Source organism: Lonchura striata, chromosome 5, assembly GCF_046129695.1.
Source record: "Lonchura striata isolate bLonStr1 chromosome 5, bLonStr1.mat, whole genome shotgun sequence".
Taxonomy (NCBI): Eukaryota; Metazoa; Chordata; class Aves; order Passeriformes; family Estrildidae; genus Lonchura; species Lonchura striata.
In genome coordinates, this window is record NC_134607.1 from 47,670,458 (window position 1) to 47,695,760 (window position 25,303).

Sequence of the window (25,303 nt, forward strand, 5' to 3'; positions counted from 1 at the left end):
TCTATCTTCTATCAGGCATGATCTGAAGACATATTTTCCATTCTTCACAAAAAGTTGTTGGTTATTCTCGAGTTAGATTAGGCTAATTATCCCACCTTTAGGAAATATAAAAAAAAAAAAAAAAGAAAGAAAGAAATCCATAGGGGAAAAGAGGTTTGTTTAAAAATGGATCAATTAAATTTATAGTCACAATTGGCACTGCCAAGGAGAAGAGGCCTGTGGCATGCAATTGGGAGTAATGCTGGGGTCAGGAGCACAAAGGTGTGATTAGTCTAATTGAGTAATTCAGTGGTTTTGCCTCATTTGTTGTAACTTGAAACTGTAGCCTTGTCATATCAATCCAGTCATACCTACAGGAGACTGGCAGTGGTCAGTGGAAGGAAACAGCCATCTCAGGAGGTTGGTTAGTGTCATACTCAAAACAGCCTCTAGTTTCTCTCTGTTGAACATAATTACAGCTGGACCTGGCTTGCTTGGACATAGATCTGGGAAGATCCATGAGATGAATTTGTGCTTGCATGTGTCCTAGAACAGGCAAAATCCTTTCTGCCTCTTTAATCCTCTTACTCTCTTGTGTGTTTCCTTTCTTTTAGTACAGACTAGGCTTAACTATGACTTCTACTGGTTTTCTCAAAGGCTCCCTTCTATACTAAGTTGCCTTCTCAGTTCAAGTGACTCCCTGCCTAGAATTTAATAGCTATGATATGGGATAACTTTATTCATCTGTTAGTCAAACAGATGAAGTAGACTTTACAGTTGAAGAAGTAGGCTTCAAATTGCAGTTTCAATGGCTTTTCAGTGTTACTCTTCCACTAAGATGTCAAGCATCTTTTGCAGGAAGGGCAGCTGTCTGGAAAGGAATTTGAGAGGTTTGCTTTGGGCAAGATTAGACATGTGTTCTAACATAATACAAAATGTAGTCCATAATTTCATAGAGACACGTTCCTCTCTGTAACGGATACAACAGACAGATGGGGGAGCACAAGTTTCAAGAGACACAATTATGATTCATTTGCAAAACGCATGTTGCACAACAGCTGCTTGCCAACATCAGCTATTCTTTTGCCTTACAGCTGTACAACTCTATTTTAAAATTTTTTAATTGTTTCAGAGAGAGAAAAGTATTTTGTTTGATCTAATATGTTTTAAATGCATTTTATAAATAAACCATCTAGAATGTTTTGAAATGAAACACTTGTAAAATTAAGAGTAAAATATCTGGAAGAAATGTGGCAAAGATGCTTTTCAGTGCTTTTTTAAAATTAAATTAGTCACTGAACTTTATCACTACCTGATTCAAAATGTAACTTAAACAGGTCAGTTTGAAAGAAGAATTTTGAAAGAGAACAAAGTAGTTTTCAGACAAGAAGCAGAACTGTTTTTAAAAGTAAAGAAGGAATAATTTGGTGTTAGCAATTTTCAGTCTGGAATTTAGATTTTCTTAATATATTAAGAAATATGTTTTTTGTTGAAACATTTATTTTGTTGCCATCTGTATCCTCATGTTTTTATAAATTCTCTTTGTCAATTCCCAGTCCATATATGAATCCATGATGGCCATATGTCTTTAAAGCTGGAGGAATATCTAAATCAATTTCCTAATAAAATCATTATTGCCTGAAATATAACAGCCTGTGTTTTTACTATTATTTATTGAGTGCTCAATAGATATTTTAATGCTCAGTGGATAAAAACCAAACATAAACTCTGCTGTTGTAAGTACAAAGTTTATTATTCCTGTTACAGTTTTTCTGGCTTTCTTAGAGAAGTGACTAACATCTGTATATTAAGGTAGTAGCTTTTAATTGTTTCAGAACTTTCCTGGAAATGCAGGATGACTTAATATTTCATGTGGTTTTCTTTCCTGCTTTTGTGCTTCAAAGGAAAGTGAACAAATTAGCAAAAATCTCAGAGCCAGCTACCGTCCTGTATCTGCACAACTCCCACCAGCTTCAACTTGCAAGTTCAGCTTAATGACTTGAAATGGATATGGCTTTATAGTCTGCATGTGATGATTGAACTCATGATGGTGATGAGAAATGAATATGTGCCAGAGCTGCAGGATCAAACCTTTAGGAAGTACCTTACCCTAGTGTACAGCTGAAAGCTTCTAGTATGCCTTAACTTTTTTCACTACAATTGAACTTATATATTTTAATCTATATCTCATCATATTTGACTTAATGTGAGAAAGAAAATTTTAAAATTGTTCATTAACTACAGCTATTTATGTGTACATCTAACAATCTAGAGATTGTTTCAACACAGATTCAGCTGCAAGCAGAAAAAATGTCTGGTGACTCTCCAGTTCCCCTCTTTAAGAGTTTATAAAACTTGGAATTATAATGGAATCTTTAAAGTAAAAAAAATTATGGTGAGTTAGGAATTTTGTTAAAGTGGAAAAAACCCAAGTATTAATTTCAAACTGGACCCATAATAGTTATAGGATACATTTCCAAATCTATATAATTAAGGGCTCTAGAAGGATTAGAAGGAAGCTTAAATCATAGGATTTTCTAACTGAAATGCAGTCATAGGCTATGCATAATAATGTGGATTTTTTCCTACATTGATCAGCTGAAGGACAGTAGAATGGGTAATGATGAAATTACTGTAGAATCCAGGTCATGACTTATAAACAATCATTACTGTAAGCAAAAGAATACAACAATATTCAATATTCAATAGATAGGCATACGAATAAAATGAATACAAGAATAATGAGTGGCCAGACTCCCATAATACTTTTGACATAGATGGATGATGGATGGTGATAGGCTCTCATCTTGCTTTTCCTGCAAGTAGATACTTTTTCTGAGTATCTAGTCTGTTCCATCTGAATCCTACTGACTGTAAGATCATGATCTCTCACTATATTTTTCTTAGTATCATAGTTTTGATGGTTTCCTGATTTGACAGTTCAGATCTCTTCAAACAGGCTGGCATATGTTGAGGTATTACCAGCAAAATCTGGATGATGTCTTTCACCCACTATATTCCCTAAGGGAGGACAGACTTCTTTGTTCTCTGTACAGATCTTGGGGTCCTGTGGTTATGATTCTTATCTTGAAACAAATAGAAAAAGACTACTGAGGTTTGATACTGCTTTTCATTGCTATATCCAGTCTCATCTGTATAAAGTTAATAGCTATAAGAAGGTTTCTAATCGACTTCAAAAAGACTCTGGGAGCTCTGCCTTTAGGGTCAAAACTCCAGGGCATGAGACTTGGAATTTGGAAGGCATTTGGGAATAGACATTTTATTCTTATATCATGGCAAAAAAGCAATGGCTTCTCTCAGTGACCTATCCCCAGAAAGGGGAAACCAACATATTATATGGATTCAAAATAATTTAAAAAGTATCTGAGGCTTTCAGATTCTAAATTCTTTTCTGACTTCTTAGACTAGCATTTTCAATATAACATTCACAGATTTACTTCTGGGCAAAAAGTCTCAGGTTTTACATAACCCACTGACATTCAAATGATTTTTTCCAATCGCAGTAGAGTTTTGACTTCAACTTGGCTGCCAGTATCATAGGAGAATTTGAATAAATAAATCTTTAAAAGCAGCCTTGATAAGTTTTTTAATCAGTTCAGAAGAGCTTCTGCTTAAGCCAAATTTGTTTCAAAGAGTTTATAGAAGTGATGCTGAATAGTTTAGCCTGCCAATTTAAGCAAATCTCATAGTGCTCCTAAAGTTTATACCATTCCCACTAATTTCTACATTTTCTTTGAACTCATTTACATAAGTGAATAGTATAATCCCAGCCTCAGAGTCCTTGAGTGAGAACTGTTTAGCACATGTGGCCACCAAAGTCTATGGAAAGATTTCTGTCTGTGGAAAGATTTTTGTGGAAATTGGGCTTGGTTCTTGGGTTCCCTGAGACCACTGTAATTACGAATGGATTTTTCCTCTCCCTTTCATTGAAATCAGTGAGAATTGCTTACTCAGAGACCTTTAAAGTATAAACTTTTAAAATTCTAGCCTTTCAATAGCATAGCTTGAAGCCATGTTTGAGAAATAGTTGTTTTGTAAGATTTTGATTTCATTTGTACACTGTAAATTCAGATATTAGTGAGAACTTAAGATGGCCTAAGCTGAAGTTTAAAATGACTGGATATTTACACCCTGCTGAGGGCATGATCCAAAAGGTATGGCATTAAGGTTTGGCTCACTTTAACTCTGTTTCCTGTTGGGAAATTCTCCAGTTTAATGTTTTCATTTTTTTTTTAATTAAAACCAACTGTCTTTCCACAAAGAGGGGGAAAGTGAATTCTTGAAATCAAAGATCAAAGAAAAGCAATTCTCTAGTCACAGTTGGGCAATGTCAGAATTTCTGAGCTTCAGGTACTTTAGTGTGATGTGAACAAACAGGGTGGGTTGCAGCCACTAGCATGCACAAGAATATCTCTGAGACCCTGCTGGCTTCTGTGAAGAGCAAACAAAGGGTGACATTATCAGAAAAATTGTTTTTTTAAAAAAACCCTACTGGGATAAATTATTAAACAGAAATTATACATAAGAAAAATTAATATTTTGTTAGACCTAGAAAATTGTTGGCATGTAATATAAACAATAAATTCTTTCCTGCTGGAGGAAAACTCACTGTAATTAATTAAACTTATACCATGGATAAAGTTTATGCAGCAAGATACAAAGTAAACGTAATTGAAAAATTTTTTTTTATTTTTAATGAGTTCAGTGGTTACAAAATAGTTGTGTAATTATTTAAAGATATAGATTTAGTGAACTTTTTGAGCTGCTTGCTATTTGACTAATATTAGCAGTCTAGAGATTAATAAATAATAACAGTTCTGCAGACTTGAAAAAGAGCTGGACAGTCATGCATGCAGCCTGTGTCAGCACAGAAGAATGCTTCTGTATTGTTCTTAAAGATTTTCTCTGAGGAAAAAAAGCTCCTCTTGATACATACATTCTCAGTAGTTACATTTTCCCTTGATTTGGAAGTAAAATATTTCCAAATATGATTTGTGTTAAAAATTCCAAATATTGTGTCAACTTGTAGAATAGCTTAAAGGAGAGAAGGGGAGGCTGTGGTGAAGTTGAATAGTCACAAGTGTGTTGGAGGATAGAAATCTTTAATAGTATAATATCTGTGAACAACCAAGAGGCTACATTCTGCTCTCAATTACTCTGGCATAAATCTAAAATTGCTCATTGGAAGTTCAAAGTTTTTGCTGCAGATTTACACCCATATAATGAAGAACAGAGTTCACTTATGTAAGGGTGGGAAAATCAATTTGGCCAGAATGTAACTAGCCTGGAACACAAACTCTAATCACAAAAGGAAGCCTTTTCCAGGTCAGAAAGCAGACTGCACATTGTGAAGCCCTCTTTTATTCTTTCCCTCCTCGTCCATCATCTTTAGCTAATATATTCAAGCAAATATAGACTTCTGCTCCTTCCATTAACATCCCATGGTATTAGGCATTGGACTGCTTCAGGTTTATTATGTAAGGCAGAATAAAAGTGCTCAGGTATATTAGAGTCAAGAAATTCTATAGAAAGCTAAAAAGTAGAGCAATATAAGCAAAAGTAACTGGATTATAGTTTAGATGAGTAAAATATACAGCTAAAACCAAAATAATGTGATATTTGGAAATTTCCTAAATTGAAGTAGGTTTCAGAGAAGACCAGAATCTTTTGACAGCTTATTGGAGGAGATTTTTGAATAGTCTGCTAGTTACAGATTGTAGTGTTGCTCGGGTGGTTTGTACTGCAGAAATTGTAATGCTGTGCTGCAATGGTTTCTGAAAAGAAAATAAAAATATTGCCTGCACATCTTGTTCTTATTCTGGAGAATATTCCCTCCACTGGGTGCAGAGAAGTGAATGGAATGCAAACTAAAACTTTCAAAGAGAATTTAAGAAAAAAAATAAAGGACTAGAAAAGAATAATGTATGGAATCTAATGACATCTTTTCTAAACAGAGAGAGGGACTGTACTGTATGTCTTGTACTTGGCCTAGAAAAGTAGTGGGAATCACAGTTTTTTACCAATAGAAAATCTTCCTGGATCTATCAGGAAAATTACTGTGTGGTTGGCTGTGATGCCACACGAACATGTAATGAAGACCTTTTCTTTCTAAACACATATCTATCTGAAGAAAATAGCTTCTGCCATTGTCACCATTGAAGGTGCACATGCCACCAGTGACATTTTCGCTAGTGGCTGTTAACTTAGTTCTTGCTGATTTGTGCCTTACAGTGTCTGTTTAGCTGGATTCTGCAGCTAAATAACCAGTATAGTCTCCATCCTGGTTTTGATAAAACTGTGCTTTCTTTGTAGCTCATCATAGGGCTATTGTAGGTGGAAAAAATTATTTTGGCTTTCTGTTTTATTTTTTAATTTCTGAATGCTGATGTTACTTTTATGTCTGCCAAATGCTTATTACATATGTCAGTTCTAAAAGCTCAACTGATGGATGAAAGCTGGGAGAGAAGTTGTGTTATTTGTCTCCCATCTAGCACTTTTCTAACACTTGAAGGTAAGACCAGCATATAAACACAGCTTCCTTTTTTTTTTTTTTTTCTAAATAACATGCCACATCTGTAAGGTAATATTTCTATCCAGTACGCAGAGAAGCAGGAAGAAAGCATCTAACATCTGCAGGATTTGAAGTTATTTTTGACAGCTGTGTGCTATTGAGGGTTTGATGGTTTCTATTTTTTTTTTTTTTTTTTTTTTTTTTTTTGGTGGAAGATAAAACAACCCAGGTGAATTGCTCAAATGGCATTAATGTCTGTCTGACATGTTGAACATGCATAGTCATGTGTACATAAAGATACACGCAAAAGATAAAATCATGCATCCTATATAGAGTAGCAGTGAGGAAATGCAACTTGCTGACCGGAAAAGCTGCTATTGTAATTTACGCTTAGATTTTTGTTGGGATGACACAAGGTGTGGGGTTTAGCATAGATGGGAGATGTTTGCTAATGAAAAACAGCAGTTCCTTGACACTTATTGATCAAAACCTGGAAGGTTTAGTCTAGTGACATACAGAACACATTTCAGAAGTTGGCCTGGAGCACGCTCTGAGCACAGCAGAATGGAGAAAGGCACAAGCTTTCAAGGCTCATTGTAGGAAATGTTTACATATGGCCAACAGGAGATAGAGGCAGATGGTTGAGATTTTTAGTATGTGCATTAGGCCTACTTTTATTTGAAAGAAAAGAGAACCCACTTACAGCTCAACTATACATGGTCAAGGTTTTTCATTCATTGACACACAAGGCCTGTCTGCTTAATATTTTGCAGGTAGAGGTGGGTGACCCTCTCTGCCAGAGTTCCAAGCTGGCCAAGCACAAGACAAGAGCAGGAAAACCACAGTGTGTGTAGTTTTCTGGTGAGGAAACACTGTTGAAAAATGTGGATTCTGTATAGTGTTGTCATAACTTCTCATTAAGAGTAGGCAAGTGGCACAAAACACATGTTTAAAAGAGCATATCTGTTTATCAAAACAAAACAAAAACCTTAGAGTGACTTCAAGGTACAATATCTGTTCTTCATGTAGCACCCTGAGATCCAAAATAAAAGTACTGGCCACAGAAAAGATCCAGCACTCAGGATGGTGCCTCCGACTATTAGGAAGAGATGGTGTGCAAGGGAACTGTGTGGCCTATAGAATCATGCAATTATTTAGGTTAGAAAAGACCCTTAAAATCATATAGTCAAGCTGTAAACCTAGCACTGCCATGGGAGGTAGTGCTTCACCAGTACATCCACCCAGCATGAGAGCACTGTAAATGCCAGATTTTCTGATGGGAATTGTGCCAGGGAAGGTGACATAATGGTGATCTTGTAATGCTTCACCAAAAATGTGACTGTTCTTAATTCTTTATGTTGAGGCGTTATGTTTGCCATAGGAAATCTTTAAAATGTGTATCAGTGTCTCCTGAATTACTGCAAATTACAGGAAATGTAGGATAAATATAAAATATTTATGTGGTTAAAGAAGATGAAAATAATATGGGTATTGTAGGAAGGGTTACTTGATAACAAAATTAGTTATGATGACTATCTGCAAAGGCCAACAGGAAACCAAACATTGCTGGGATCATTCCACTATACTGATAAGCACTGAGGAATACCATGCAGTGGTAATGCAGTGAGGAAATAGCATGCAATATATACTACTTAGATCAAGCTCTGGGGTAGCAGATGGGTAGAGGTGGTATAGCTACAGTAGGTATGAACTGTGGGGGATGCAAGTTGGCATTGAATGATTACAGTCTCAAAGCAAGAAGGAAGCAGACAGTATATCATGAGTCAAAAGTGCTCTTCCAGTTGCAGTGCAGCTTGCAGTTGTTTAAGGCCAAATATCAAAGTAAATCCCCTAAAATATATCCATCTTTGTTTTCATGAAGTATTCTTTAAGTATTAATGTAGTCTTTTTTTTTTTTTTTTTTTTTTAACACCTATTGCTAACCTTTCACTCCTCCTTCAGTTTTCATTTTCATGCACCTTTTCTTGTTAAAAAATTGTTCTTTCTTCATTGTTGTCTATATGCACTTTTGGCAGAGCAAGTTTTCTTCATATCTTCTAAATTCTCTGTGCAGTAATTTCCACTGACTGCAGAGGTATCTGCTGGTGATAGCAAAGCTGATTGGCTTCAAAGCCTCTTACTGTTGTTTCTGCACTTGGCCAAGAGTCTGATCATGACTGTAGCAGATGTTTCTAAGCTATTTTTCTACAGTAACTTTTTTTTTTAATATACCAGTGGGAACCTTATGGAGGAGTTTTTCACTGCAATGCTAAAGTGAATGCCAGCATAACTGTGATTTTGAAACCCTCTATCGGATCCACAGTGCTCATAGGAGGAAAGTTTCCGGCAGATGAAAGCATAGGTTTGCCACTCTGCCAGGCACCTGATGGCAGATAATCAGCAGATTCCTTCCTGCTTAGTCGCAGTTTCTTTTTATGAGTTATTTTTTACAGTTTGTTAGGAAATTTCATAGTAAGTAAAGCAAGTCAATTTCTCTGAAGAAATTTTGGATGAAAGTTCTGAACAGTTCACAGTTAGTATCGAGAGTCAGAACAGCTTTGATTAACTGAAAATAACACCAATTTCCTTCTCATCTAATTAGGACTTAAAAGTGTCTCCTAGAATCAACTGAAATATTCCATCAAAATTTTTGGGGTGTATATACATTGGGAAATTTTTTTTCCAGGGGAATTCGTATTGAAGGCAGTAGTGATTGCAGAGAATTCATGAGGACCATATTTTGAGGGGAACACCAGATAATTTAAACTTTGATCAAAATTTCAAATGGAACAAAACTTCTTCCATCAATATAATTATTAGAAACAGGCTAGGAATTCTGTTCCTCACCACTTACACTGAAAGTAATGTTATCACTTAAGAGCTTAATTACACATTCTATAAATGTCTGGTTTTCTTGTGTCTACCTTAGACATTTTTTCTAGCGGTTCTACAAAGAGCTGTAGTTCTTAATTACCCTGATACATGGGAGAAATGCTCTTTGACAATGCATCACTGAAGTAACGTATTCTAAGACAGAAAAACGTAGGGCAAGCAGTAGAAATCATAATTCAACAGGGCCCACCAAAAGTGATACAAAGCCAGAAATCCTTTCAGAGGAAAAACGACAAATTGGGGTGAAAGCAGAAATGGAAAAAGATGAAGATACCTGTCAGTGTCCAGGAGGATACTGGAGAATCCAGTGTGCATGCAATGACTGTGTCCTGGAGAGTCTTTGTAAATGAGAAAGCAAGGAGACAAGGAAAAAAAGGTAGAAAAGCTGTGACTTCAATCCTTAGGATGGCTATTAAATTTCTGACCAGTTTATGCTGATTGTGGGCATATTCCTTGTTAGCTGCAGTTAACATCAACTTTGAGAGTCTTCACCGTTTGTGAAGAACAAACAGAATATCCTTATGTGAACAAACAGAATATCCTTTTCTTTCCCTTTTCCTCTTCCACCTCCCAAAGAGAAAAGCTGATCCTTTCATTAAGCTTTACCAGCTGGCTGTGTGGTCTAGCCAGTAGATCAGTATGTAAATACTTACATAGTGTGTTCAGTTGCCATCAGTTCTTTCTTATCCTCCTAAAATTTAAGTTTATGTTTTCCAATCCTATAGTATTTAAGCTCAATTCCTTTAAGCCAAATACTTCATGATTAAATAGAGTGGACAACAAAGAGAAAAAATTGTAATTCTTAACCCACACAGGTATAGAATTAAAAAAAAAAAACAAAACAAACAAACCACTACTTAAGAAAGAAAGTACTGAAGCCCCATTTGGACCTGGGAAGATCATTTAACCTCATGGTTCCACTTGACAATATTTTAATATACCTTATATACTTCACAGGGTAGTATGGTACTAAATTGCACATAAAGGTTTGAAAATACCTGATGGAAGATGCTGCAAATGTACAGCATGAATTAATTATATAAAAACTAGTCACTTTGTCAGTTAATGCTTTCAAACGCCTTTTAAACTTCTGTCTGAGTTTTGAAAAGCCAAATTGTTCAGATGATAAAACTATATCCTTATTTAAAAATTGTCCTCTTTGAAAAACTTCCCCAAACATTTAGCCAAAGCAGAAGGATTTCCTTTAGGAAGCCGGATGCACCTTTTTCTGTGAGTGTAACTGGGCTTTGGATTATATATCTTTTGGAATACAAAGCTGTTAAGAAAAACAACAGCAGCTTACTCAGTAGCAGTACATACTTGCAGATAGGATTAAATACTTGCTAAATGTCTTGCCTTGAGACTAATGGTTTCACCTGAATTTTGTAATAACAAAAATAATGTTCATAGAATTATGCTGTGAACATGAGTTGGAGCTGAAGGATTTGTCTCATCAGTATCTAACAGGTTGAACATATTTTGTTACACCAGACAGACATGCGGTGTGCATCTTACTTGCACTTTTAAAGTTTAAACCTGTCTTATCTGGAGTAAATAAATAAATCATCTTGATTCATGTACCTTCCATATTTTAGAACCATTGGTTGCTTTTTAAAGAGTTGTCCATCCCCAGCTGGGGAAAACTTTATGCTCAACCTGAAATGAGTGAGCACAAAATCTTGTGATTGTATCGGCTCATTCCGAAGTTGGCCTGGCTCATGTAAACTCTATACACAGCTGCTACACCAGTGGGATGAAGTGGGGAAATAGCTCAGAACAGAGCTCTGCAGTCTCTGGACCCCTGACATTTCCTGTTTGACCCTCTACACATGCAACAGCTTCCTTGTTGAAGATCATAGAGCAGAAGGAGCAAACAAATATCTTGGCTCCACTTTTGAGGCAGGTGTCCCCTCTCTTGATATTTCCTGTGCTTTGGGACACACTGCCAGCTGTCTGTTCAGTTCATGTGAACAGTTTGTCTGAGGGCTGCGGGTGCAGAAGAGGAGCAACCTTCATGGGATTTGCATTGGTATCAGACTCAATGAAGGAAAGGAAATACATGCTGGGGTGTTGTGCTGTGAACAGTTATTTCTGTTCAGTCCTGAGAACAAAAATTCACCATAACATTACAAGTGACTGATACCTTCTTTTATGAAGCGGTTTAGACTTCAGGTGTGTTTGCTCCTGCTATTTGAAATAAATACTAAATTTTTTTTAAGATTTGAGGACTATTATACTGAATGCATACATGCTGTCTAACTTTGAGGTACATATCATTAATATAATCTATAATTTCTGTAAAAATGTTGATTGTGTGACACTTTCAGTCATGCTTTACAGCTAGATTGTCACTATTTTATCAGCTAAAACAGTGGCCCTGCTTTCAACATATCACTGGAACTGCCACTACCGATGATAAAACTACTAAAGATTGTTTTGACCTTTGCTCTGTTTCCCCATTTTTTGGTTCCCCTTTACACTTTTATCTTCTTACCCAGTGTCCCAATTGAAATGCTACCCTCTATCTTTTCCCACATCTTAGTTTTCTTCTGCCTTCCTCATAAGTCTCCAACCTTTCCTGCACATCATTTCCCTTGTGTCAGGACTTCAGTCATGATCTGTATTTATCCTTCTGAATCCAGATGATGTCCCCTACCTGCCTGGCTGGAGGATGTCTACTCTAAAGTCTAAGGGGATAAATTATAAACCTGCAGTTCATCTCTGAACAATGCTTAGCCTGACATGTTTCTCTGCAGTCCCTTTCTAGATGTATCAGTTTAATGCAACCAAGTCAGTATGTGTGTCCCTTACTCTGTTAGTCATATCTCCTTACTCAGTGCTTTCTCTATTCTGACTGTAATATTTCTGTCCCTCATGCCAGTGTTGTGATTGATTTCATGTAACTCCGGGTTATAGCCTTCTCCACCCCTATTTCTCACAGATATGCCTTTTTTCTGTTTGAACATTATTCACACATATCTAAATCATCCTCATTTTAACTTGGAGTTCTCCCTGTCTGCCCTGCTTGGCAGCCACTTAGCTTTCCACAACAGAGATCCTGAAGAAAATGCTACCAAGTTCACATGGTCAGCTTGATGCCTGACAATGTGCCCTTCTTTGCAGCATCTAACTTTGCCCTTTCCCCACAATTCATTCCCTTAGAGGATCTTTGGACACCTTTTGCCTGCAGTGTCATCCCACCAGCATATGGTGATAGTTTGTGTATGTTGTCCAAAGATGCTTTATCCTGTACTTTCCTGTTTGTGTGGAAAACAGTACTGAAGCTTAGTTTTTAAATATCTTTCCCTCAAGAAAGCCTTCACAAAACCCACATTCACCATGAGGTACACAAAGACTTTCAAGCAAAAATTGTAGCTGAGTGATTTCAAAGAGTGGCAGATGTTTGTTTATTTATCTTTTGCTTAGAATTAGAGAAGATAAGCAAAGGAAGACTAGACTTGTAGCTGCATTCTTACTTACAGAATATAATTCTTACAGAATATAATTGTTTTCCTCCATTATTTTTCATGATTACTGCAAAGAATCTTGCATACTCTTTTTTGCATCCTCAGTAGACTGGAAGCACTTCTGCGATTTCTCGTTGTACATATTCTAGGTAGTTGGGGTTCTGAAGTTGATTGCCCTGACCTGGTACTAGCTTTAAAGTCAACATATAATAAAAAAAATATTTCAAAAGCATAGCAGTAACACCAGCCTCACATCATTGTTTCCAAATCCAGTATTACAGATGACTCCTAGTAAGTTTGCTTACTTATTACTTTCAGGGTTTCTGGGCTGGGAAAATGGGTTGCAAAAGAGACTGTGGGTATCATGACCTCATCATTCATATTCAAAAGAAGATCAGCAAGATTACCAAAGTGCATTATTTTGTAAAATTATAACCCTGGGAAGTAATAAGATTCAATTACGTTTTTTTGGCAACGTTCTTTTAAAGAAAGTTTCTGTCTCATGGCTGTAGTTTATTCTTTGTCTTGATCATTGACTAACAATTCTCATAAGGATTTTTCATCTTCTTAAACCTTGCAAGAGATAAATCCCTCTTTTCCTGTGGTCCACTTCAGTCTGCATATGTGCATTTTCCGAAGTGTTAACTGTTAACAGTTGTGCCTAAGAAATCTAAATTCTTTACACAGCCTCAATGCTTTTTAATGCTGGAAAACAAATGCAGACTGCACAAGGAGGTTTCTACCCCTTTGTTCTGCAGAAGATCTGAAATACCACACTGAACAAGAATATTCCAATCATTGGAGCAAATTGATGTATCCTGTTGGCTGAACTTGTCCAAAATGCAGAGAAGCTATCTCTGCATTCTTGCACAAAACCCATTACATCTGTTGTTAATGGTGGCAAAATCAAATGGCAGATAAACAGAGGATTCTGAAATGTGTTTGCTCATTCTCTGTATTCTCACTTCAAAACTCAGATTACTACAACAGATTAAACTCCTACAAAGCACAAACAAGAACAGGGTAGTTTGTAAGTCAATACAGAGAGCTGAATTTATTTACTTTGTCAGTGTGATCTTTGTAAATGAATGATAGAGGACAAGACGTGTCCCATGTTTATTATGCAAAATAATTTAAAAGCATGATTTAAGATCTTTCTAGTGTGCTTCTAATTTACTTTCTTTTCAGTGCTTTTTTTAAACTTTTGCCATCCTTGCTTTGAGAAAAAAAAAAGTCCAGAGGGCTCTTATTTTCTCTTGTGCTTCTATCTGTGGTGGTAATAGCACATACTGTTCAAGGAAGGTGTAGTTAATACCATGTAGTATATTGGGGCAGAATAAGTCAAGTCATCTTGTGTTTTATTTTGGAAGACATAACAAAAAACCCCATGTCTATAATGCTGGGTCATAAAATCCCCTAGGAGTTGAATGGTGTGATGTTTCTGCACAGGTTTTTTCCTCATGTCAGTTTAAAAGGGTTTCCCCTGCTACAGGATCTCAAAGGAATTTACAATTGTTCTTTTAAGTAAGTGTTTATGCTGCTCAACCATTTGGACTGTCCATCATGACTCATTATGGAGCCTGCTCTGCCTGCCTGACTTGTATTTCTGTGTGCAAGGATTTGAGGTTGCCAGAAAGAATATTTCTGTGAGCAACAAGCAGAAATGATGTGTTGGACATGGACTTCATGGAGCTTTCAATGTTTTTAGAAAGGGAAGTGTTAACACTGAATAGATGACGTTAATACCACCACCAAGAAAGGAAAAAAAAAAAAGAGCTCTGAAAGCTGTATTGACTAAATCTTTTAACAATGCTTGTAGTTCTTCTATATCCTGCTCTGTTTTTGTATGGATTTTTCATAGCACAGACAGACGTTACCCACCCCAGAGTGTGATTCAGTGTCGGTTTCTAGCCACGCTCTTGCACGATTTTAACCTGATTTCATGGGAGGAACAGAGAATGAAACACCGTAGCTCATGGTTGTCAGCAGTGAAAAATAGCCAGGAATCAGACAAACAGCTTCATTGCTGAGATTATTTCCGGGATGAAAACTCGTCCAACAGCTGTTTGTTTTGGCCACTACTCAGGTCCTTTTTTTTCCTTAAAGAGGAAAAAAAAAAAAAAAATAGGGTTGTTTTTTTTTAAGATGTGGGCTGGTTATTTATGTAGTCAGGAAGAGGTCTCTGCTTCCAGTGTTGTGGTCTCGGAGCTGTTTTGACAGTTGGAGTACGGGGAGGTTTCCTCTCTTCTCTCTCTCTTTTTCTCCCATCCTTCATTCACTTAATGCACAGACCTGGAATGCTGCAGGAAGAAGAGAAAGCGAATTTATGAGTTCTTTAATCCCAGACAGGCAGCTCTGTAGCAGTCACCTTCAAGAAAAGTTCACGCCCCAAAGGAGCGTTTAGTCTTACAGAGCCACTGACTCACTGAGCAGTGTGTGTGAGTGGCTGTGAGGGAGAAGGAGAGAGATGAAGGAAAAATTTTGCTTCCTTGTGGAACTCGTAATATTATTGTTTTAAGACTTTTTGAAAAGATGACTGCTACTTTTGTTTAAAGCATTTGCTCTGAAATTGCTGAAACTGGAGTCTACCAGACTGAGGTCAGGAGCATTTTCTTTGGCAGAAAGAAGATACTTTTATAGAAGCCATGCCTGTGCTTGGGGTTGCCTCCAAGCTGAGGCAGCCAGCTGTAGGGTCAAAGCCTGTCCACACTGCCCTCCCGATACCCAGCCTTGGCTCCACCAGCTCACAGAAGTACTCACCAAAGTCCTTGGAGCTTACTGGGGCAGAGAGCTCGATGCTTTCTTGTCAGCTTACATTAAAGTCAACCTGTGATTTTGGAGAGAGGAAAACGCTTCAAGGAAAAACCCAGGAGATCGAAGATAGCAAGGTTAGTTGTAAACTTTACCTGTGGAACTTAATTCTAAAAAAAGCATTGATTTGCTTTGAAATAAAAACTTTGATACAAACTTTCTGCATGCAGAACTTGGGGGTAAATGAGTAAATAGACTTTTGCTGTCACCACTGAAATCCCACAGCAGCCTTGAAAATTTGTTTTGCTCAGTGCTGCTATCTGAATAAATATTCTGTTTTTAAATGTTAGTGTTACTTCACAGATGAATTTTGATAAGGATCAGTAGAGTCATAAGGAGAGAAAAACCATTCTGGCACCCAGTAAACAGAATATTAAAAAAAAAAAATTTGGCAGCTTTATGTTATATTATGAAATTTAAAAAGAGATCTCACGCCCACACCTATTCCCACAGGGAGGCTCTTTTAAAATAAAAACATGCAATTGATTTTCTTTTCAATTTTCAAATAATCTGGCTATTCTTGCTGCAGAATTGTTGAACCAGAAAAACAGCTTCTCAGTGAAAAGTACTTGTGTTTTTCTCCTCTGCAAAATAGCTTCTTCCTAGCCCCTATCTAGCCCAAATTCATTGTGATGTAAAAACAATTGATTATCTGAAGTAGGATGCCACAGTATTTTTTAGACTGCTTAGGGTTTTTTTCTTTTGTAAGGGGATTATTTTTGAGTCCTAATTAACTTTTAAAAGCACTTCTGCTTGGTTTTCAACTAGGCTTTCTGTTGTAGTTGAAAACATTTTTCATGCTTTGTACATGAGTACTGACTGAGTCCCTTCTTGTCAGCAGCATATATTTCTGTAGATCTTTCAGTCAGTACATTATGCCTGCATGTGTGGTTTACACAGCTTCAGCAAGCTGTGAGGCTACTTCCTCCTGCTTTTCTACTGCTCTTGGTTTGTGGAACTGATTACCACCCTGGAATTAAACATATATTTTTAATTGTATCTTAGTTTGAGAACACTTAAATGTCATTAGAGATGTTACAGGGGCAAGATGCACATCTATGTACTTGTTTTTTCATTGTTTTTAGTTACTGGGTTAATTCAATTTTAGTGAAGAAAGTTGGTTTTGTGGTTAAAGCATAGAGTTGGGATTCTGAACATTTGGTTTCCTTTTTAAACCTTGCCACATATTTACACATGAGAATTTGGTCTTGCCACTTAACTTTTCCCTTGGAGTTTTCTCTGTCACATTTCCCTGTCTCCCAGAGATGATACATTGGTGGTATCAGATATCCTACACAGAAATGTAAAAAAAGGAGCAAACTGTTCATCTCTTGATAACCACAAGTGATGAACAGCCCATTTCTATAATGTGAAGATGTATGTGAAGAGTATGAAGATAACATAAGTTTAAAGATAATAATTTTTCAACACAATGCAATTCCTGCTTGTTTACTTACTTTTTATAGAAAATATTATTTCTTTGTTTTTTATGGTGTTCCTTAATGGATAGTCCATGAAAAGTAAATTAGACTAGCAAATACTATTTTCCATCAAAAAAAAAAAAAAAAAAAAAAAAAAGGTTACATTGGCTGCTGAGAAGTGTTTCTTGTTTACTTGTAAAAGTGTGGAGAACGATATCAAGTATCTTGCCTTCAGTATTTAAATCACTTGGGATCTATTAGTAATTAGTGGGAGACCAACTGGGAGTCATAGCCTTCCAAGGCATCTGGTCCTGAACTCTGCTGAACTTCTAGTGAGTAAAATAACAGCCTAGATGGACACAAACTGTGATATCAATTTGCCATGTCATTGATTTGACAATACCTGTCATCTTAGAGACTGTTTTTCTAAAGAACAAAAAGCAAACCAACTTCCCAAAATCAACCTACCAATCATGATGTCTTTCTCTATATATGCTCTCAGTGGAGGCTGCTGAGCAGTTTTAAAAGATGATCTGTAAGACCAGGCCATGCACATGATGATCTGAAAACTTCCCCCAACCACCTGGATTTATAGAAGTGCTGGACATTCAAAAAGTTACTAATTTCTGAAGCCTTTCTGTGTTACCCCCTTATAAGTATGACATTCCCAATAAAGCTTAGTGGCAGCCCTTTACTCAATTTTCTTCCCTGCACATTTTTTGAAAGATGCTCTTTTATTCACCTTTTAAGCAAGTTTCAGAAACCTTTCTGACAAAGGGGTTTGGACTGTAAGGTGGATGGGTATTTATGAATATGACATTATTTTAATGCTTTTCTTAGTAGTAAGCTTCAAAGGATCAGCCTTGAAAAAAGCATTAATGTTGTTTTCTTCATCAGTGATGGAGATCCATGCCACCTGGGTAGCCTCAGAAGTATGTGTAGGTTATTTAAAGAGTAGTTCTAAGCTGATCTGCTGGTGCTGTTAGAGTTAATGTCTCTTCAGTTTTGCTGGGCAGATGCAAGTTCTGCACTACAAGTTGTGTCATCCCAAAGCTTGACCATTTGTGAGTGCTGGTTTCAATAGACCTTTTGTTAGCAAACACATTAATCCATGTGATATCTCTGTGTAACTGTTGTATGCAACCCTGTAAACTGGGACTATGTAACTATAAAAATGGTCAGTTAAAAGGTTTTTCAATCAAAATATAGTGAATACCTGGTTTGAGTTTCCAACTGAGAGTAAAATCTGATTAACATATTTCTTGTATGCTTATGTTATAAGCATATATCATTGCATATAAGGCAGCACTGATTTTTAAGGGAAAAATTTGGATCTCTATCTGCAAAAGACAATGGAACATGAATTCAGCATCTGGTTAAGTTTGGCTCTTGTCTGCTGAAAGCAGGGCCTTTTGCATTGCTTGCTTTGGTGTTTTACATTTGCTGCACTGCTGGTCACAAGTTTTCTCATCCCATCTGCAAGGCACTTAGATTGACACATGTAGTCACTGTGACATATCCTGTTGCTATCTATTAAATGCTAAGAATTCTAAAATAAATTTGGGTTATACATGTCAATGCAGTAGGTCACACAGCTGTTTCCTATATGAACTTCACTCTCACCAAACCTGATTGTTTGAGAATTTTGTCACTCTCACAAGGCCAAGGCTGGTTGAGAATACAGCAGCAAACATCAGTTCTCTTTTCACTTGCTGTTTCCCTCATCTCACACAATTTTGTTGCACTGGTACATGTAGTCTTGGTTGTTTTCTTGTTTGTGGACATGATGAAGTTTGAGGTTTAATAAAAGTGATATCATAAAAACTGTGGTAGAAAAAGTTTGAGGTGATTATGTTTACCTTTTTTCTTGATTGCTTAGAACTTAGTTAAGCTTACACAAGCAAATAATAAGTTGCTAATTATTTAAATTATTCTGTGTATAGTTTATTCAAATACACTTTTGTTGAAGATTTTCATAATTTGTGCTTTGGTACCTAAGTCTCATACAACAGGTCCATCTGCTTTCTTGCTAAAGCCACTAATGTTTAGGCTGACTGCATGAACACTTTATGATGTGAATAGACACGCAAAATATTTGAACACAAGTATTCAGAGTGCATTCTTTTTCCCTGAGTATCATATAGACAAAAGTTTATTTCTATATATGTACACAGGAACAGAATCCAGCTGCTGGATTCATGAGGTGAAATGCTGGCTGTCTTTGAAGCAGATGGAGTTTTGCTGTTCAGCTGGACCATAGAATGTTTTTATGCAAAACCATGTCTGAAAACACCACTATATTTTCTTATATTTTTGTAACTGTGGGTATAGTATTATTTGTATTTCTCTACCACCACATGGTAGGTTGCGTTTTGCTTTTGAGCCACTAAACAGTAACAAAGCGAAAAAAATATCCATTGATATTGTAGAAAGGTAAATTAAACAATGACTTAAAACTATAGGAATGAAGAAAGAATTTATTTGCAAAGCCAACTGATTTGGTCACTGAATCCTATCTTTGTACTATATTATTTTAAGGCTGGGTGTTGAGAGGCTGGGGCCAGACTGTTCAGTTGTACCTAGAAACAGGGCAAGGATCAAAGGGCACAAACTGAAGTACAGGAATTTCCATTGAATTTCAAGCAAAAATTCTTTTCTTTGAGGATGACAGAGCACTGGAACAGGCTGTCCAGAGAAGTTATGAAGTCTTCTCTGGAGACATTCAAAACCTGTGTGGGTGCAATCCTGTGCAACCTGTTCTAGGTGAACCTGCTTTAGTAAGGGTGTTGGACTACAGGGTCTCTCTTCAGTGAGTCTGTAATATTGACCTGTAGCAAAATGCAACAGTGTTTTACTCCAGGTCACCTGAAAGTGTGATTGATTTCAGCTGCTCACAGACATTTAATGGTGTAGTCACAAGTGTGTTGCCAGGAGTCCTCTCCAGCACAAAGCTGTGCAGCTGCTGGGAGTCAGCAACTCCTGCTAGGCACGCTGGTCTTCTGGTCTGGCTTCCTCAGGCTGCTCCTTGCAGTGCTCTGCTTTGTATTCCTGAAGTTTTCCTCCCATCATTAGACTTCCTTCTTTCAAGAGCCTGGCTCTTGAAGGAATACTCTTGAATTCATGCTTCCAAAGTGAATTTTCTCTGAGATTAATCTGATATATTAGTTGTAGTGTTTTGGTTATATGACTTGGATGATAAGGTTTTAGCCTTCTTTCCTGAGTTAATTAATTCCTTTACTGTTGTATTATCTTATTTCTTTTGGGTTTTTTAATTTTCAGTTTCTCTTTGTTCATGCTATCTGTTTGCTGCTGTCTGCTTTATCTGCTTCTTCCTTCCTGTTGGCAGACATCTTTACAGGCTACTGAATATGATTTATTTTTCTCTGTATCCCCTAATCAAGTCTTCCTGTCTCGCCTGCAGCATTTTTCATATCACTGTTCATTATCAGAAAGTGCTAGTCAGCCTCCCCAGCTGATCCAGCACACATATGTAAACCTAAATCTTTCTTAGATACTTCAGTTTTGGGGGCTTGTAATAAGGTCCTAGTAGTATGGTGATACTAGAATCCATAGAATGAATAGACAGTTGTTTGTGACTTCTCTTACAGGGGTCCAGCCCCACTAAGTTCATGAAACAATTCAGTTTTTATACAGGAAGATCTTAGGGGAGCTCTGGAAATTGATCTTCTGCAAGGCCTTCTGGAAGAAATTACAAAGAATACTAAAGTGTCCACCTGAGTAAAGAGACACGACTAACTTCTTTTAAGTACAGAGCTATGAATGATTAAGCTGGGGAACAGCAGGACAGAGCAATGCTACCTGGGGAGCATGTTCAACAGAGAGTGGGGTCCAAAAGACTTAGTTGTAGCAAGTGAATGTTGTTAAAGTAATCTAAAATGAATGTCAGTACCACAAAACCAAGCTAAATACTTTGATCTGATTAGGCAAAAGCATGTGCTGGAGCTGTTGAAGTGACTCTTAAGGTCCATTTAATTTGGCATCTTACCATTGCATCTCAGTTTTACTCTGAGGCCTTCTAGTGTCATTCAGACAGCCCTTTTGCACTAGGTCCTTAAGATGCACGTGGAGCCTCTCATTTTTCCCTCATCAATTTTAAATAGTTTTTCAGGGATGTGGTAAATCCTGCCTGTCACAAGACACCAGACTTGGAGAACTTTTTATAAAGACAGATCTCAAGACAAACATTTCTGTTTTCCATGCATGGGTGGAGCTCCTGTTCATGTCAACAGGAGTGCTTTGCACATTGGAATACCAGATATGTGCCATAAATTACTTCCATATCTCTGTCTTTCCTCAGCTAACCCTTCCACACCACCTACTTAGGTTTCATGTGACCCTTTCCCAGCATTCCCCAAACCTCTCCAAAGCAAGGCATCTGTTGCAATCACATATCTCTTTGACTTTTCAATTTCTTGAATACATTTTTGTCTAGTCTCTGAGGGCCAAGCTCCACAGAGTTTCTTGACACACTGAATCTAGGGAACATAAATAAATGAGTTTCTTTCCCCATTTTGTCATACCCTTCCTTTTCTCAGCACTAGTGCCCTGGAGGTATCTGACTTGTGGGTTGGCAAGGAAAGAGGCTGCTCATTGTGCCGAGTGTTTAATTTACAGCACTACAGCCAAGGCAACAGAAAGAGCGGCAGAAGCAGCCAGAAACCACTGATCTTCTCCCCATAGTGACCAGTGGTGTTTCAAACCAGCAGTGTTTCAAAAGCATTGAACTAGCTGCCAGAAATTTTAGTCAGCACTGTGGACGCCTGGGACTATGTGTGTTTAAAATTCACACAGCCCCAGTGAAGCCAGGACAGTTGGCAGGAGTTAAGATTGTCAGCAATTTCAGCTTCTTGTCTAGTGCTCTGAATTATTTCTTTATCAAAGAGATAACAGTGTCTTTAATGTGTCTTATGTATCCAGTACCATCCGTCTGTGCTATAACTGATTTAAGAACTTTATTCTGTATGAGCTGGGACTAAATTTAACTGTTATATGTTTATTATCTGATCATCTGTATCAAGCACATTTTTATAGAGTTGATATAAAACTAAAGTAACACAATATCAACTCTTAAATCTTTTGTCTTTGTGAACAAGTTGTATTGAATGTAGGTTGAATGATGTTTCTCGTCTGAAATTTGTAATTGGGATCGTGGATAGGAGGGTATTCATCAACCTGAGCTTAAGAACTCTGCCTAAATTTCTACTGCTTTCATGTTATTTTACAAAATAAGAACATAGAACTCAACTTACTTCATATTAATTGGTGTGTTGTGAATTGGTATTACACATCATCAGAAAACAGTCACACTTGCTCTCTTGTATTGCTTTTGTGCCTGGGGAAGCTGCTTGGGGATTTTTTGACCAAATAACTATTCAATAAAAAATCCTTTCCTCAAAAATGGGAGTGTGTCTGTAGGATGATGCACTGTGAATGCACCAGCAGAACTGAAGCAACCCAGCAACATTTGCTTGGTGCAGCACTCTTGCAGTCCCCTGGGATAATATGTTCTTCATAACCACAAATGGAGCTAAGTGGTCTCTTCTTCAGGTAAAAATTATGGGCTTATATTATACCCTAGGACGTTCTAGTTAGGCTTTAGTAATACTCCTCGGCTGTAATAGTACAGAGAAACTTTGCCTGTGGAAAGTATAGTATCTCCATCAATGGAAAACACAATGTGTACACTTGCCACTCATAGTATTCTTAGCAGTGATCCTTCGTTGTGAAAAGGAATCGGTGATAGCCTCGACAGCCTTCTCATTCTCATCTGTCATTCTTTGACTTCAGGTGCATGGTAATGAAACCATGCTTCCCTGGGAAGCTGAGCTGACAGCACCATGGCCCACAGTGACATAGATATGTAAGGACTCTCTTTGGAAACATTTACTTCCTTAGAAAAAGTGCCATTGTGCAGTATGGGTGTTTTTGTTTCCAGAGGCATTGCACTGAAATATTGCAGTTCCTGTTAAGTTCCCCGAAAGCACCAGTAGGGTGTTCTTGGAGCCCAGAAACCTAGTGGCTTGCTTGGAAACACTAATTTCCCTGGCATATTAGTATTGGAGTGCCCTCATGCCTCAAGAGCCTGTGAGAGTAGAGTGACTCTTGGGGACTCAGTTCTTTATAGCAAGGAACATAGAGTCTATAGCAAAGAACATTCATAGTTCAATATATGAATTTAAAAATCCTTAATTTAAAATCCCTTCAGGAGCACGGTAGTGAATATTTCTTCTAGCTGCATTTTATAGGGGGTTCCTATAAAGAGCATCCCAAAATACCCATCAGAGTGAGGGGTGCCACTAAGATTATGGAGTTTGGTTGCACTTAAAAGCATTTCTTCTCTCAAATAAAAATACTGTTTTTTCTGGGGATTTTTCTGTTTATTTCAACCATAACTCAATCCTAGAAGTTTTTACTAGATTGATGTCCTATTATGATAGGTAGTGTGCATGTGTGCAAAAGTCAGTCCAGCCCTGTAGAACATATGGCTCTATTACACAGCCTGTGGGGAGAAAGGGAAAAACACAATCCCTTCCAGAAGGAAGGGAGAGATTAAAGGGAAAATGGATGATTTTCCCACACTCAAGCTGGGACTTTGTGGCAGGACTAGGAGTTCAAGTCATATATATCTCAAGTCCCAATCTCCAAATCATAACCACGAGCCTATCCTTTGTCTTTTCTAAGGGATCAGTTAAGAATGAAACATCCAAATAATGACTTATTTTCCCTGCTTGCTTCATAAGGACAATTTTGGCTTTGTCATCATTTTAATGTCAATAGCTAGCATAAGTGTGGGCTCAGCTCTGAGCTGGAGGTGGAATTTTACTCCAGTAGACATATTCTCTTGATTTTGATGTATCCAACCAGCATAGACTAGCACAATTTGTTAAAGATGCAGAATACTTTGTGCCCTTTGTGAAGCAGTATAACATTCATCAATGGTCCTGTGTGTAATGATGTTGATAGGCTGCTGACTTGCTAAATACGATGTGCAAAATCTAAGTATTTGTGAAGCAGGCCTGTTTTGAAGAAAAATGGCTTTTTGGGGTCCTAATTTCCACTTTTGACTACACTGCCTAGTTTCTTTGTAGCAGAAACTTGTATTTAGTAAATGCTAATGGCATGAATTACAAATAAGACCTGCTAATTTTTTTGACTAAGTATTCTTTCTGGTCTAGGTCCTCTGTCCCTTTTTGTCTAGTATACTGAACTATTTTTTGAGTCACACAGTTTTTCTTGCACTTACATACAGGGCATGCAAAGAGCAGTTCATTTAAATCAGCTCTGTGTTTCACTCTGACCTGATTCACAGGATGTGGTCTTGGAGGAAGCCCATGCCTTAACAATAGCCTTTTGACAAGTGAGGGTGTTTGGGGATTAAGCTGGAAGAGGAGGAAGCATATATCTATTCTCAAACCTAGTAGTGGACTATTTTGTGTGAATCTTCACTTGCCCATGATGTTTTTAAGGTCACAAAACTTCCTTTTTGTTTTTACTGGCAAGAGGATGTTGGCTGAAAGATAGCATAACTTCTTTAAAATTCAGAAAAAGAATGCAGAATGTTTTGTCTGGTAAACGTGAAGGGATAATTCCCTCATGTAACGTGTGCAGATTTCTGATGGCTCTTGTCTATGTTCTATGTAAACCAAGCTGAAAGAACTTGGAAAATAAGCAAATCAAAGGGAGGCATAATTTCGAAGTGGTTAGAGCTGGATCATAATATTTCTGGATATATAAACTGAGAAGGTGCCAGCCGCTAAATGTACTAACTCTGCATAAAACATGAGAGAATTTGACCAAGTATAATATTAGTATTGTCCTAACCTATTTTCAGCATGACATTTGGTCTGACTTATCTTTTTAGTTATATTTTTTTTGCTTGTAAACCCTCCTTTCCTGCTCTGCCATTCTGATCTTAATTCAGCAGAAAGCATTTCATCCTTTAATATATCTCTCAACAGTTGATCAAAATATTTTGTTCAGGTGGACCTCTCCAATTGCAGCAAATTTGAACAAAAATAGTTGTTGAGCTCTCTCTCGTGTCTTCTATTTCAAATTATCTTTCTATGACAGTTTTAACACCTGGCTTTGTATCTTATTGATGTTGTGTTAAGCTCCAAAAGATTTGGCAGTGAAAACTTCCTGTTGTGCATCAGGATTTGAATTACAGGGCATGAGTAAAA

At 37.2% G+C, this 25,303-nt stretch overlaps 1 protein-coding gene across 14 annotated transcripts in view; it reads left to right on the forward strand.

Annotated features, from left to right (window-relative positions):
• Positions 1 to 25,303, forward strand: part of NAV3 (neuron navigator 3) — a 514,050-nt gene that overhangs the window by 245,266 nt on the left and 243,481 nt on the right. For 5 of the 14 annotated variants that reach the window (XM_077783524.1, XM_021528118.3, XM_077783525.1 and 2 more), the window contains exon 1: positions 15,054 to 15,758. The exons of the other annotated variants lie outside the window; for them this stretch is intronic. In XM_077783524.1, coding sequence (XP_077639650.1) covers positions 15,516 to 15,758 — 243 coding nt within the window. In that variant the 5' untranslated portion in view covers positions 15,054 to 15,515. Of the gene's footprint in view, positions 1 to 15,053; positions 15,759 to 25,303 lie in introns of those variants that run through there. 14 annotated transcript variants of the gene reach the window in all.